The following is a 14,339-nucleotide window of genomic DNA, read 5'->3' as shown; positions in this document are numbered from 1 at the left end:
CCTGGTAAAACAGAACGTGGTTATTAAACATATCCTTATGAATAGTAAGGCCAGTTTTCTTATAGAGACGTTCAAGCTGTCGGCCTTTAGCTTTCAGTAGCCGGAGTTCAGGGGTGTACCAGGGTGCAGAGCGAGAAAAAAGTACAGTTCTGGTTTTTTGTGGAGCCAGGGAATTTAGAATACTACTAAGGCTATGATTATAAAAAAGTACCAGGTCCTCTTGAATAGCTAAGTTGTTAGAAGACAAGCAGCTAGAAAAAGCAGAGGAAAGGATATCAAGATTTATATTCTTGATATTCCGGAAAGAGAAAATACGGGGATTGTTAATTACAGAGAGGGTCATGTGAACATTAAAGGAGAGAAGTAGATGGTCCGAAATTAGCAGTTCGTCAGCTGTACAGATGGAGGGGGTAAGTCCAGAACAGCAGACTAGGTCCAAAGTGTGGCCCTTAATGTGGGTATAGATTCATCCTATAGCTGTCAGCGATCATGCTCCTGTATCTTTAACACTAATGCACAAGAATAATACTACGCCAAGTAAAAACTGAAGATTTAATACATCATTGCTTAAAGATGAAGACTTTATTAAATATTTTAAAAAGGAATGGACTTCATATTTAGACTTTAATGAAACTCCCGGAATATCTGCTTCTGTTCTATGGGAAGCAGGGAAAGCTGTGATGAGAGGTAAAATAATTTCTTTCTCATCACACAAAAAGAAAGAAGAAAACAAAAATATTCAGGAATTAGAAAAAACCATCAAATCACTAGAAGAAGCTTACGCGTGCGACCAAGATCAGGAAACATTGAACAAAATACGCAAGACAAAACTAGAATTAAATGAAACTATTAATTAAAAAACACAATTCCTTATACAAAGACTTCGCTTGCAGAATTTTGAACACAGTAACAAATCAGGTCGATTTCTAGCTAACCAGTTAAAAATAAATAAAGAAAAAACAACTATATGTGCTGCTAAAGATTTATCGGGGAACACAATATATGACCCTGGAAGAATAAACAACATTTTTAGGGATTTCTATGAAAGTTTATACTCACCACAAATAAACCCATCTAAAAATGAAATTGATCTGTTTCTTGACAACGTAACTCTTCCAAAATTACTAGACAGTCAAGCAATGGAACTGGATTCGCCACTGACGCCAAGTGAACTCCAGGAAGCCCTGATAAGTATGCCCAATAATAAGGCTCCAGGTCCAGACGGCTTCCCTGCAGAATTCTACAAAGAATTCTGGACAATTCTGGCACCAGTATTCCACGGAATGTTGCTGGAAATCGAGGAAAATGGCAGACTACCACCAAATATGAATTCTGCCAACATTAGTCTCCTGCTAAAACCAGGCAAAGACCCTTTATTTCCCTCAAGCTATCGTCCAATTTCTCTTTTAAATGTAGACCTTAAAATAATCTGCAAAGCTCTATCAAAGAGATTAGAGAAAATAACCCCCCTCTTAATTCATCCTGACCAAACTGGTTTCATAAAAGGTCGGCACTCCTCAACAAACACTCGTAGATTACTTAATTTAATAGACTACTCATACACTAAAAACATCGAAACCATAATATTATCTCTAGATGCAGAAAAAGCATTTGACAGAGTTAACTGGAAATTTTTATTCGCAACTTTACACAAATTTGGTTTTGGAAACTCTTTCATAAACTGGATAAGAATATTATGCAATTCCCCAACAGCTCGTATCAGAACAAATGACCAGACATCCTCCAGCTTCTGTCTCCTGAGGGGCACCAGACAGGGATGCCCACTCTCCCCTTCACTTTTTGCAATTTTTATCGAACCTCTAGCAGCAGCATTTAGACAGGCTACAACAATTAAGGGCATAAAATGTAAGAACATAGAACATAAAATCAGTCTCTATGCGGATGATGTGTTGCTTTTTCTGCAAAACACACAAACCAACCTCTCTGAGGTAATTACTCTAATAAACTGGTTTTCAAGAGTTTCAGATTATTCAATTAACTGGCCAAAATCTACAGTTCTCCCCATTAACTGCTCCTTCCATAATTCTTCCTCTGCCCCACTGCAATCCGGAAATATTAAATATTTAGGTATTAATGTTTCTCCTAAGCTCTCAGACTTAACTAAATTAAACCACATCCCACTTCTAAAGAAAGTAGAAGGCGATCTGACTAGATGGAAATCTTTACCCATATCACTCATGGGAAGGGTCGCCACTATAAAAATGATGATCTTGCCAAAAATAAATTACTTATTTTTGATGATCCCTAACAAACCATCACAAGATTGGTTCAGATCTCTGGATTCATATATTTCCAAATTCCTTTGGAAAGATAAACCCCCGCGTATCAGCTTAAAAACGCTACAAAGAACCAAGGATAGAGGAGGATTAGATCTGCCTAATTTTCACCAATACTTCTTAGCCAACAGGCTTCAGTTCATCTCAGAATGGTCAAAACATACCTTCTTAGATGAGCCTTGGCTAGATGTTGAACAGGCACTATGCAAGGATCTAGAGATTTCAGACCTACCATTTATTAGCTCAAACATCAAAAGATATGAATGCTTTAAAAGTATCAACATCAGCTTCTCTCTGACAGCATGGTGGGAGTTTCTAAAATTGACGGAGTCTTCATTAATCCCATGCAAACGTACACCTATCTGGAACAACCCTGACATATTACAAAACAATAATATGATTAATTTCCCAGAATGGAGTTGTAAAGGAATTAAATACTTAGAACATATATTAGAGGGAACAGAATTTATTCCATTTGACAGACTAGTTGCACAATATGGGATCAACAAGAAAAGATTTTTTAGAATATCAACAAATTAAATCCATAGTAAAAAGGAAATTTAACCTCAGTCAAGTTGAATTACAAACACCACCAAGTGCGGCACATTTCCTTACTCTTAAATCCCCCAAATTATTATCTAAAATATACAGAACACTTTCTAAATTAGATGAATCAATATCCCTTCCTATTGCAAAGTGGGAAGCAGATTTATCAGTCAGCTTAGACCAAAACTTCTGGTCTCAGGTATGCTTAAAAACCTTTAAATTGATTAAAAATCCCAGTCTGCAATTAATACAATACAAAATACTACATAGAGTGCACTATACAGGTCATCGGATGTTCAAGATGGGCTTTACATCTTCCAACAACTGCTCACACTGTCAAGGCAATACACCAGACAATTACATTCACGCTCTTTGGTTCTGTCCACCAGTGCAGAAGTTTTGGCGCGAGATATGTGAGGACTTATCAAAGTGTCTGAAATGTAACATTCCAACTTCCCCCTTAGTGTGTTTGTTGGGCAGCTTAGATAATGTCACTTCAGAAAAGAATATAGCCCATATGGTTTTCACTGCCCTATGCATAGCCAAGAAAACTGTCCCCATGAACTGGAAAAATAAAAACAATCTTAATTCTAACCAATATAGAAATTATCTATTAGATTGCATTAATCTTGATACAGCCTCTGCCACCACATCAGATCAATTGCTCTGGGCTCCTTTGATCAGCTCCATCACCTAGTGGGGGTGGGGGGTCATAGTTTGGTCCCGCCTTCACTGTTGTGATTGGTGTGGGGGTAGGGACAGGCTTAGGGCGTCGAGGGGTTCCCCGGAGGCATCTTCCTTGGGGGGCTCAACCCGGGGTAGCGGTCATGTCCGGTTGGGGGCTCTTTTGGCTCTCGGGTGACTGTTTCCTCGTGGCTGCGTGTAGCGGGGCTAGGGGAGGGTCTGTGCTGACGGACGTGGGTTACTGACCTGGTAGCCTGTCTGCCCCTGGGTGGGTCCGGGATGGGCGTGAGGTTCTGGGGGTGCTCCGTCTCTGGGCTGGGGCCCTGGCCGGGCCTCGGGGCCTTGGGTCCTGGTTTGTGTGTTGCCGGGGTTGTGGGCGGGTGGGTGCATGGGGGCCCATCCCTGGCGCTGGGTGCCGCCGGTGCATCGAGCCGCCTGGGGGACTCTTCAACTGGTGGGGGAGATTGTCACACCTTGCAGGAGCTTTCCTCTCCTCAGGAACTCTCTGCTGGAGGAGGAGATACAGGAGAGGTGGAGGAAGATCTCAGCCTGGGCGTCTATTGTCTCATGTAGTCTGGAAGCTGAGTGGATGGTGGGGTGGGTGCAGTTTTTTCTGTGGTGGGGTTGGGTGGACTGTCCCGGGCTCTGTGGGGCTGGGGGGCGCTGCTGCGCTGGGCCCCGGTCTGGATGGGCCTGGGCCCCCTTTCCCTGGCGGGTCGCGGAGTATGGGAGTGCCTACTGGGGTCAGCGGGGGAGCTGGCCCCAGGGAGGGGTCACCTGCCCCTCCCTTCCTTCCCTCCCCATCTCCAGCTGCCTCCCTCTCCCCGCTCCACCACAACCACCCACACATGCAGGGCCTTGGAGTAGGGGTATGTCACCAGGGTGCAGAGGAGGTTCCCCCCCCCCCCCCCCCCTGTCCCCTTCTGGCTGCCTCTGCCTCAATTTTATCCCACAACTTAGACATTCACATTACTTACACTCTCATTACACATACATATAGGATCTTGGGGGTGGGCACGATACACGGAGTCCAAATTACCGTCAGGGTGTACACCTCACCCCTGGCGTCGTTGCCCACCTCTCAATTTTGAATACATGTAGACATTGAGGGGTAGCAGGAGGGACTATGCGCTTACCTGCTGCTCTCTGGCAGGTAGCTCCATGCCCTCCTGGGTTTTAATTGCACCTTAGAACACACATGCATCAACACTACAATGAGCGGGTGGAGGGAGGTTTGGAGTCTTCTCTCACCCCCGTTCTCTGCGGCCTGCTGGAGCGGGGGGGCTAGGAGGAGTTGGCCGTCCGACTGCGGTCCTCTGGGTGTGGGGCCTCCCTGCTGCTGCGGAGTCGGGGCGGTCTGCCTCTCCCCACCGCAGGGAAAAGGGTAACACCACCTGGGTCTGGGTGCAGTCCCCCCCTCCAGGGGCAAGGGTACCTAGACCCGGTTCGTAGAGTACGCTTGGGGAGTGTGATCATGTGTACAGCGTCTCTTTATGTCTGTCTCCACGTTGGTTGAGTGTGGAGTAAGTGCATATGAGAGCATGAGGGTGGGAATGGATGTTTGTGTCTGTGTGTGCCTGTATGTCTGTGTCTATATGTCAGGTTGGGTATCAGACGCCACCTCTCTGGGGACATCTCAGGCCCTCCAAGGTTTGGAGGCCTATCTCCACCCACCACCACTTCCCCTGCCAGTGGCGGACTCCCTCAGGTGTCGGTGCATTGGTGGTTCTTTGTGTCTGGGGGTGGGCGTCCGGGTACACACCGGCTCACTCCTTGGCGGCCGCTTATCGGGGCCTGGAGCCTGGGGCTCGCTCGGGCCACTTCGGAGGTGGGGTGCCCCCGGCCTCTCGGCCTGGGGCTCGGTCACTCAGGCACAGCTGGCTGCCGGCGGAGCTCACGGACGCGTCACTGCAACTCCCCCTGGCTTCTGCTCCGCGGCTGCTGAGTGAGCCCTCATCTGGGACTCTCCTCAGCTCTTACTGGGACAGTGGCGCGGCTGCCCCTCTGTTGGTCTTCCTTGGTCTCTTGTGTTCTGGGGGCCTCTGGATGTCTGGAGTTTTGATCTCCTCCATACCTGCTTCATACCCTGGATGACGGGGCTGTGGCTCCCCACACTCCCTAGCAGATCGTTACATGGAGAAACCTTTGGAATGCAAGCATGCTGATCCACACAGGTATGCACACAGGTGTACACACGGGTATTCACAGACGCGGACTACAGCTTTCTTGGCTGCTGCCTCAAAGCACATTGTGCGCTGTCTATCTTGCGTGCTGCACAATATCGTTTATTATTTAGTATCTACTGATATCTACTGCTAGCTAGTTTATTGTGATGGTGCCGTTTTTTTTTATTATGTTGCTCTTTGTTGTTTGCTTTCTCTTCTGTTTTTTTTCTCCATACAGGTGACCCAGGTGTTTGTTTTTTTTTCTTTCTTCCCCCCCTTCTCACCGTCTCTTCTCCCCTTTGGTTTTCTTTCTCTCCCTCTCTTTCTTTCATTCTTTCTCCCTGTCCTATCCTCCAGTCATGTCTGTCCCGTTTGTAGCAACTGAAAATAAAATAAATTCATAATTATAATAAAGGTCAATCAAATGGACCAATATGGCAAGGCCATGATGATCCACTTGGTAAAATAAATCCGCTTGGCATCTTTCTTGGCCTTAAGACAACAATTCTGATGGCTAAAGATCCAAACGGGACACAAAAAAAATAAAAAATAAAAAATAATAATAATAATTAAAAAAACCAGACACATTACTGTAGAGACAAGCAAAATTTCAGGGCCTTAGTATGCTTTCCTGTTAGGCAATCACAAGCTTTTAGTGTAGATGCTTGTTTTAGTGCTATTAAATAATTTACTTGTGAGATTATTTTTTGCCCACTGCAGTGCAGACAGGCTTGGTTATAGGGCTCTGTGTGCCACGTGACCAAGTAGGAGGGAGTAGATAAGCCATATTAACTTGTTCAGTAACTACTTTTAAAGCAGTCCAGAAACTGCTAGCATTAGGCTGACTACAACATACTGCTATATCTGCTAATCACAATCTCTACCATGAGCAGCGTAGTCCAGAATCCCTATATCAGCCGAACACCAACATCTCGGGTAAGTATTGTTTTGGATACACTGATAATGAGAGGGAGAGAAAAAAACTTACGCTCCACAATGTTGCATTCTGTAGCCTCTACAATAAAATACAATAGCCTCTACGTGTTCCATCATCATTACCATGAGGAGAGAGGCTTTTAAATTATTGAGTGACTGAGGATTTTCTGATGTAGGTCAGAGGTTTTTAAAAAATTGAGAGGGCAAAGATGATACTGTTTCTTTTATTTGTATGGTATGTATATTGTAAAGGTTGGATTGAGTTGTACTCAAGTATTGTACAGCTAAATTTTACTTTGTGTGGATTCATGAAGTTAACAGTTGCAAGCTTGATACCCTCTCTTTGAGTAAAATTTGATTTCTAGAGCTTGGAAATATATCATGATAAAACACTCCTCATTTATGAGTTACATCTTTTTTGAATAGTGTCTTCTTTTGGCGTGGTCACTCTGGAGTCTCAGCAGCACAAGGAATATGCCGAACAGTTTGTTGTCAGCTTGTCTTTGTGTTTCTTGGTTTCACATTTACAAAACAACATGATTATCTTAGCTGCAATCCCAATTTCGGGAGTGGGGTGCTGTGTAAATATAAATAAAAATCTCAGAAACATAATTTTAATTAAAAAGGATAACTAGTTGAGGGGGGCAACTGGGAGCCCAGTGGTGGTTATGAAGTGCTGTGAGGGCCAGCAAGGAGGCCAGTCACAAAACCCTCCAGTGCTTTAGCTTGAAGTCAGCTTGAGTGGAGTGAAAGGATACCTGAAGAGACTTTGAAGAAGGAGTGAAACTGGACAGAAAATTGAAAGCAAGACGAATTGAAAGTAGAAACTGCACAGCAATATAAATGAAATATAATTGGGGAAAACTGTAGACAGTGTTTGTGATGGAACTAAAAGAAATGGGCTGAATGAAACAGGGTTTGGATACAGAAAAGCAAAAGCAAAAAGAGTGCTAACACCTAAATGGAAGAAAACAAGCTTACAGTAGGTTAAATTTTGTTCAGCGATGGATCACAAATGTCTATTTGTGCGGTGCCATTCCAGTGAAACCACAAATATATCTGCCTACAAAACATAGTAAATTTCCCCAGTCATTTATAATATGAGAATTTTTCTGGGAAAATGGCAGTTATTAGTGCCTTGAAACGCCTTTTGTTGTGATTTGGTGCTATATAAATAAAATAGAAATATAAATTTATTGACCTCAACAGTTAATACACACATTCTGAACTCCATATTTCAACACTTGAAACACTGCATGAAACTGACTGAGAAAAACTGGCTGACATAGGTTTTTCTTTCTTTCTTTTTTTTATCAAATCCAACACACCTTTATCCCCACTCACCCATGAATTATTCAGTTTTAGCACTTGAATATTGAAAGCAGCATAGATTGAGTAGATACCAAGAAAAAAAAGCTGTGATTGTATTACAAACTTATATGCATGTGGGTGTGCTACAGTTTACTAAATGTATGATGATGTACTTAATACAGGGTTTTTGGACTCTTGTTTAATTTTTAAAAAAGTTGTCCTCTTACTTCTAGATGCCCAAACCTGGGACCAGTGGAGGGGTGGCACCTGGAGGTCGAGACAGTAATGGAATTTATCGAAGCGGTAGCATCAGCAGTGGAACTGGAGTGTCTGGCAAGATACTTTCCCTGTCATCAATGAGTGAGAGTGTGCACAGTGGCCTAAGCTGTTTGTTGTCAGAGCAAGCAATGGAGCAGGAAGAAAAGCAACAGCGCAGTCGCCACGTAGCAGATTATCAGCGCCTGAGAGAAGTTCGTGCAGCTGCTCAGCTCAAAAATCTCGAGGACTTCCTTAGGATGAACCACATTTCACTTAGGGACAGTGTGTCTTACACCACTGGCATGATTTACAGGTAAGATACACTTACAGATAATTTAGAAGAGATACTGTTAGTTTCTTATACTACCACTATAAAGGTAGACAATAAACTTATTATTGATCACCGGATTATTGTAAAGGTTGTTTAACATTATTCAATTATTGTAAACTGTTTTGGTGAGCAGGTATACTTTACATACAAGTACACATATGTTGTAATATTATTTGGCCTATTCTTGCTGTTGGTAAATTGATATACCTAATCAAGTTGAGAAAAATAAGAAAATAGGGACGCCAGATGTTATCTATATAAACAGAAGATAAATACCAATTCATTTCAATTCAGTTTTATTTATATAGTGCTAAATCACAACAACAGTTGCCTCAAGGCGCTTACATATGGAACTCCTTGTATGTTTATATAGCAACATGTATTCACATGTATGTATATTAAAGTTGTTAACCATCCATTGTCTAAAAAATAAGTGCACACTCAACACTCTTTGACCCGATGCTGTCCACTTCCCATTAGGGGATAAACCTTTTCTAATAAAAACTTTGTATACGAGAACATATAGTACCTGCATCATAGTAGAGGATTTCACAAGTTCCTTTCTAATATCATTACTATATATTTTTCATTATATGTTCCAAAATTTTCACTCACTAAAGTGTGTTTTGTGTATATGTTTTATATGCCAAACAAAGACTCACAACTTGGCTAGCCGCTTGAATAGGTATACCTGAGAAAGAGAAGGCAGGAGAATAAACCAGCTGTTCTCCACAGAACCATCCAAGGTGTACTTGGATGGCTCTCTTCCACAGCATGTCTTTTATCCTGTCTTCCTTCTCTCACCCCAACCGGTCACGGCAGATGGCTGCCTCTCCCTGAGCCTGGTTCTGTCGGAGGTTTCTTCTTGTTAAAAGGGAGTTTTTCCTTCCCACTCTCGCCAATGTGCTTGCTGATAGGGGGTCATTTAATTGTTGTTTTTTTCTCTGCATGCATTATTGTAGGGCCTACCTCACCATAAAAGCGCCTTGAGGCAACTGTTGTTATGATTTGGTGCTGTACAATTAAAATTGAATTGAAATGAATTAAATAAGCTGACAACATGAGAACAGCACCACCAAGGCTGGATACTGAGCAATACTGGAACAGCATATGGGAGAAGGACCCAATCCATATTGGCAATGCTCAGTGGCTAGAGGACCTAAGAGCAGACAACAGCAACCTCCCCGAACAGGGTCCAGTAACCATCACAGTGGCAGATATCCAAGAGAGGGTCTCATAGCATGAGTTGGTCAGCACCAGGCCCCAACATGATTCATGCCTACTGGCTGAAGAAGCTGACTGCAATCCATGAGCATCTGGCAGGACAAATGAACCCACTGTTAGTCAATGAGAGACAGCGAGAATGGCTAACCAAAGGCTGGACAGTCCTGATCCTCAAGGATCCCCAGAGAGACTAGTCCCATCTAACTACCGGCCAATAACCTGCCTCAGTACCACATGGAAGCTCCTGTCAGGCATCATAGCAGCTAAGATTAACAGGCACATGGCCAAATACATGAGCGGAGCACAGAAAGGAATTTGTAGGAATACCAGTGAAGCAAACACCAGCTACACCTGAGACTACAAGAAGCCCTATGACTTGATGCCCCACACCTGAATCCTGGAATGCCTCAATCTGTACAAGATCAATAGAACCTTAAGAGCCTTAATCAGGAACTCGATGGGGATGTGGTATAGAACACTGGAGGCTAAGTTCAACCCAATATCACAAGATAGCATCAAGCGAGGGATCTACTAAGGAGATGCTCTGTTTCCACTGTTGTTCTACATAGGCCTGAACCCCCTCAGTGAGATCCTTTACAAAACAGGCTACAAATACCAAGTACGGAATGGACCTAAGGAGCTTGCAAAGAAAAGCGTCTGGACTTGTTTAAGTTGCTTGAAGACGTTTCACCTCTCATCTGAGAAGCTTCTTCAGTTCTAAGGTCAAATGGTGGAGAGTCCCAGATTTAAGCTCTGTGGGAGTAACCCACCAAGAGGGACAATGGACCCCCTAATGATCCTCTACCTAATCACATGAGCCAAGGTGTGAAAATGGGTGTAGGTCACAATCAGCCAAGGTTTCAGGTAAGCTCATTGTCAAACCTAGCCCCACCCTATCATGTGATTTCCTGAGGTCAGATGGCCCAGGATGTGAGTGGGCGTTAAGGCATCCTGGGCTAGGTTTCACAATGAGCTCACCTGGGACTCTCCACCATTTGACCCTAGAACTGAAGAAGCTTCCCAGATGAGAGGTGAAATGTCTTCAAGCAACTTAAAGAAGTCCAGACGCTTTTCTTTCCAAGCTCCTTAGACTACTATGACCTGGATGACTGAGAACCTTCACAGACATACGGAATGGACCAATTGTCAGCAAACTCCTGTACATGGATGACATCAAGCTGTATGCCAAGAGTAAATGAGACATTGATTCACTGATCCACACCACAAAGATCTACAGCAATGACATTGGAATGTCATTCGGACTGGAGAAGTGTAGTCAGATGGTAACGAGAGAGGGAAGGTAGTCAGAACTGAGGGGATCGAACTACTAGAAGCAACATTGCATACACTGAGGACAGTTACAAGTATCTGGGAATCACACAGGCAAATGGGAACCATTAGGAGGCCGCTAGGAAAGCTGCAGCCACCGAGTACCGGCACATACTTAGACAAGTCCTGAGGAGTAAGCTGAATGAAACGAAAGAGATCCGGGCTATCAACACCTACGCCCTGCCTGTGACCAGGTACCCTGTTGGGATAATAAGCTGGTGAGGAGATGGAAGCCACTGACATCAAGACAAGGAAGCTCCTGACCATGCATGGAGGGTTTCACCCCAAGTCCACCACCCTGAGACTGTACGCTAAGTGGAAGAAAGGAGACCAGGACTAGTCAGTGTCAGTACCACGGTCCAGACTGAGACAACAAACATCCATGAATCCACTAGGAAGATGGCAGCTGACCTCAGCAGCACAGAGGCGCTAATCATGGCAACACAAGATCCATTGAGAATGGGGTCTACAGCACCAGACAAGAGCCCAAGTGCAGGCTGTGTAAAGATGCCTCTGAGACAATCCAGCACATAATAGCATTGTGCCAGGTGCTAGCAAGTGTTACTGGCCCCACTATGGTGGGCGTCAGCCAGAATACAATCCTGTAAAACAAGAGAGAAAGTGAACACAGGAGACATGCTGTCATTTGCCTGGTCAGTCTTGCCAGAATTTATTCATACAACACAAGCATATGTTCTCCACTCTTTTTGTAACTCAATTTCACCAGAACTGCTCATTCCCTCAAATAGCTCATTTTCCACCAGTGCATTTCAATATTAAGCCACACTACTGGCATAAAACAACAAAAGCTTGAAATGAATGAAACAAATGACAAATGCACCTCTTTCACCTTAAAACTGATAAATAAAATAATTCACATCATCATCGTTGTGTCTTATCATAGAAAGGAAACTTTACCTTCAACATTACTGCACTTCTTGTCCTTGCCAGCATTTTTGTTAGCTGTAGCTCTTTTGCTTTATATGTATTTTTCAGGCTAGTTAGATTCTAACATTGAAACAGCAAGTTTCCACATGACTTCAGGCTGGCCCGGAACACTTTACAGACACGTTATACAAAACATTTGTCATGGACACAAAACTACAAGTTTATCAGGAACTGTAAACCCAGCCGGATTGGTGCGTCTTATTATTATATGGAGACGAGCGCAGTTGCAACAGCTTGCTAGCATTACCCAGGCATACAGCTTAGCTATTACATTCCACAGAGCTAAAGTAGTTTGCATAGCGAAAGTGACATATATCACATATCACATAGCCGTCTTATGTCATGAAAGAATAAGTATCACAGTGTCCAGCTGTGTATTTCTTTATGGTTTTGACCACATTACTGACCTGTAAAACAGGAGAGAAAGTGAACACAGGAGACACGCTGCTGTTGGCCTGGTCAGTCTAGCCAGAATGATAAGCTTATGGCAGCTATGCACCCGACTCAGTTCCCAATAGTGGTGTGTGGATCGATACTGAAATATCGATTCTTCCGATACCAGTAATTTATGTTCTAGAATCGATTCTCATATTAAAATATCAATATTTTAGTACTTTGGGGTAAATTTGTAGTTTATAATTAACAGGAGCCCAATGGAAAGAAACTATATCATTTGGATCGTCTAAATTGGAAGGAACTACTTCCTCTTACGCCTTTCATAGTCATACATATACAGCTGTATAAATGTGTTGCAGGCAGCCCCTGGCGTGCACACTCACAACAATGACTGAGCGTGAACGGAGTCCTGTGTGGACGTATTTTACCTCCACAAACAGTCAAAACGCAGTTTGCGATACATGTGGCAAGACAGTGAGGTGTTGTGGCAACACCACTAACCTTGTTAAACACCTCACAGTAAATCATATCACAGAATATGATGAGCGTATGTTGAGGCCAACTGAAGAGGAGGAGAGGGATAGGAGAGGGTGCTGCAATATTAAGCAATAAGAACAAGTAGTCTGATGTCCTGTAATCATTATGAAGCTATATTATTATTACAATTACATAATACAATTATATATGAAATACAATGAAACATTAAGTTTTTTGTACAAAGTATCTGTATCGGATCAGTATTGTCGATACCACCCTGAATTTTTCTTGGTATCGTATCGGAAAAGAAATCAGTGGTATCGCACATCACTAGTTCCCAAAGCACACTGCTGCCCCCTACTGTCCAAAGTGTTATAGACTCTCCTGGCAACAGAGTACTTGCATGACATTGTGGACTTAAATTCCACCAATAAACCAGCAACATAAAACATGCATAATAATCTCCATATATCACACCACTTAACTCAAAATTGTGACCACATATTTGTGTGGATCACACAAGCAGGGCATACATTGAATGCCATGTATGGATTCCACGTATGACCACATCCTGGGAACATCTGTGCCGAGTATAGCCTGGAAGTCCCTAGATCAAAATGGGAGACACCGCCTAGGGTAGTCAAGAATGCATGAAATGGACAAACTGGTGATTGCTAACCAAACGGACATAGTAGTGGTGGACAAGCAGAGGAAAACATCCATAGTTAAAATAGAGTAGTGATACAGAATGACAGAAACTTCAGGAAGAAGGAACATGGGAAGCTGGAGAAGTACCAAGGACTCAGAAAAGAGCTTAAGAAGATGTGGGGGGTAAAGGAAACAGTTGTGCCAGTGGTAGTTATCGCACTCGTGCAGTGACCCCCAAGATAGACTCCAGTAGATCTCAGGGACAACATCTGAGATCTTTTTTCAAAAGTAGAACTGATCACGTCTAGTCCTCTCTCCATATTTACAATAATAATAGTCATCTTATTTCATGACAACCTTACCTTTATATAACCTTAGCTTTTATAACTATTGTACGTATGATTAGTTAAGCTAATGTTAGGTACTCAACTGCTGTTAGCTATTCTAGCATTAGTGGTGTAAGTTGATAGTATGTGGCATAAGTTAATGACTACCAGAGAAACTGTCCTAAATATAACTTAAGGAATAAAAACGTTTTTTTCTTACCTTGCATTCATACAACAGTATGTAGAATGTGGGTTTGATTCCAAATTTAGAGTTATAATCGATTGGTTTATACAAGCAGATGGTGCCCCACTTCTTTTTTGTCTTTATCCAGGGATAAAATAGAAAGTCCAGACTCCCAGAAGGCAGCAGTCTGCCATCTAGGTCTGGCTATCATCGATTTTATTATGGTGGAAGCAAAACAACAAACGTAAGAGGGAATTAATGAGGATGTTTATCAAATGT

The 14,339-nt window shown here is 43.0% G+C and overlaps 1 protein-coding gene across 1 annotated transcript in view; it reads left to right on the top strand.

Annotated features, from left to right (window-relative positions):
* Positions 1–6,577: 6,577 nt before the first annotated feature.
* Positions 6,578–14,339, top strand: part of LOC308407823 (voltage-gated potassium channel subunit beta-2-like) — a gene marked incomplete at both ends in the record, with an annotated part of 254,708 nt that continues 246,946 nt past the window's right edge. The window contains 2 exons of the mRNA XM_080899720.1: positions 6,578–6,628; positions 8,173–8,510. Of these exons, the coding sequence (XP_080755846.1) occupies positions 6,578–6,628; positions 8,173–8,510 (389 nt within the window). The remainder of the gene's footprint in view (positions 6,629–8,172; positions 8,511–14,339) is intronic.

Source organism: Rhamphochromis sp. 'chilingali' (genome assembly GCF_963969265.1).
Source record: "Rhamphochromis sp. 'chilingali' genome assembly, chromosome: 12".
In the NCBI taxonomy this organism is placed as follows: domain Eukaryota; kingdom Metazoa; phylum Chordata; class Actinopteri; order Cichliformes; family Cichlidae; genus Rhamphochromis; species Rhamphochromis sp. 'chilingali'.
Note: the sequence above shows the minus strand (reverse complement) of the source record. Positions and strands in the feature narration are given on the sequence as shown.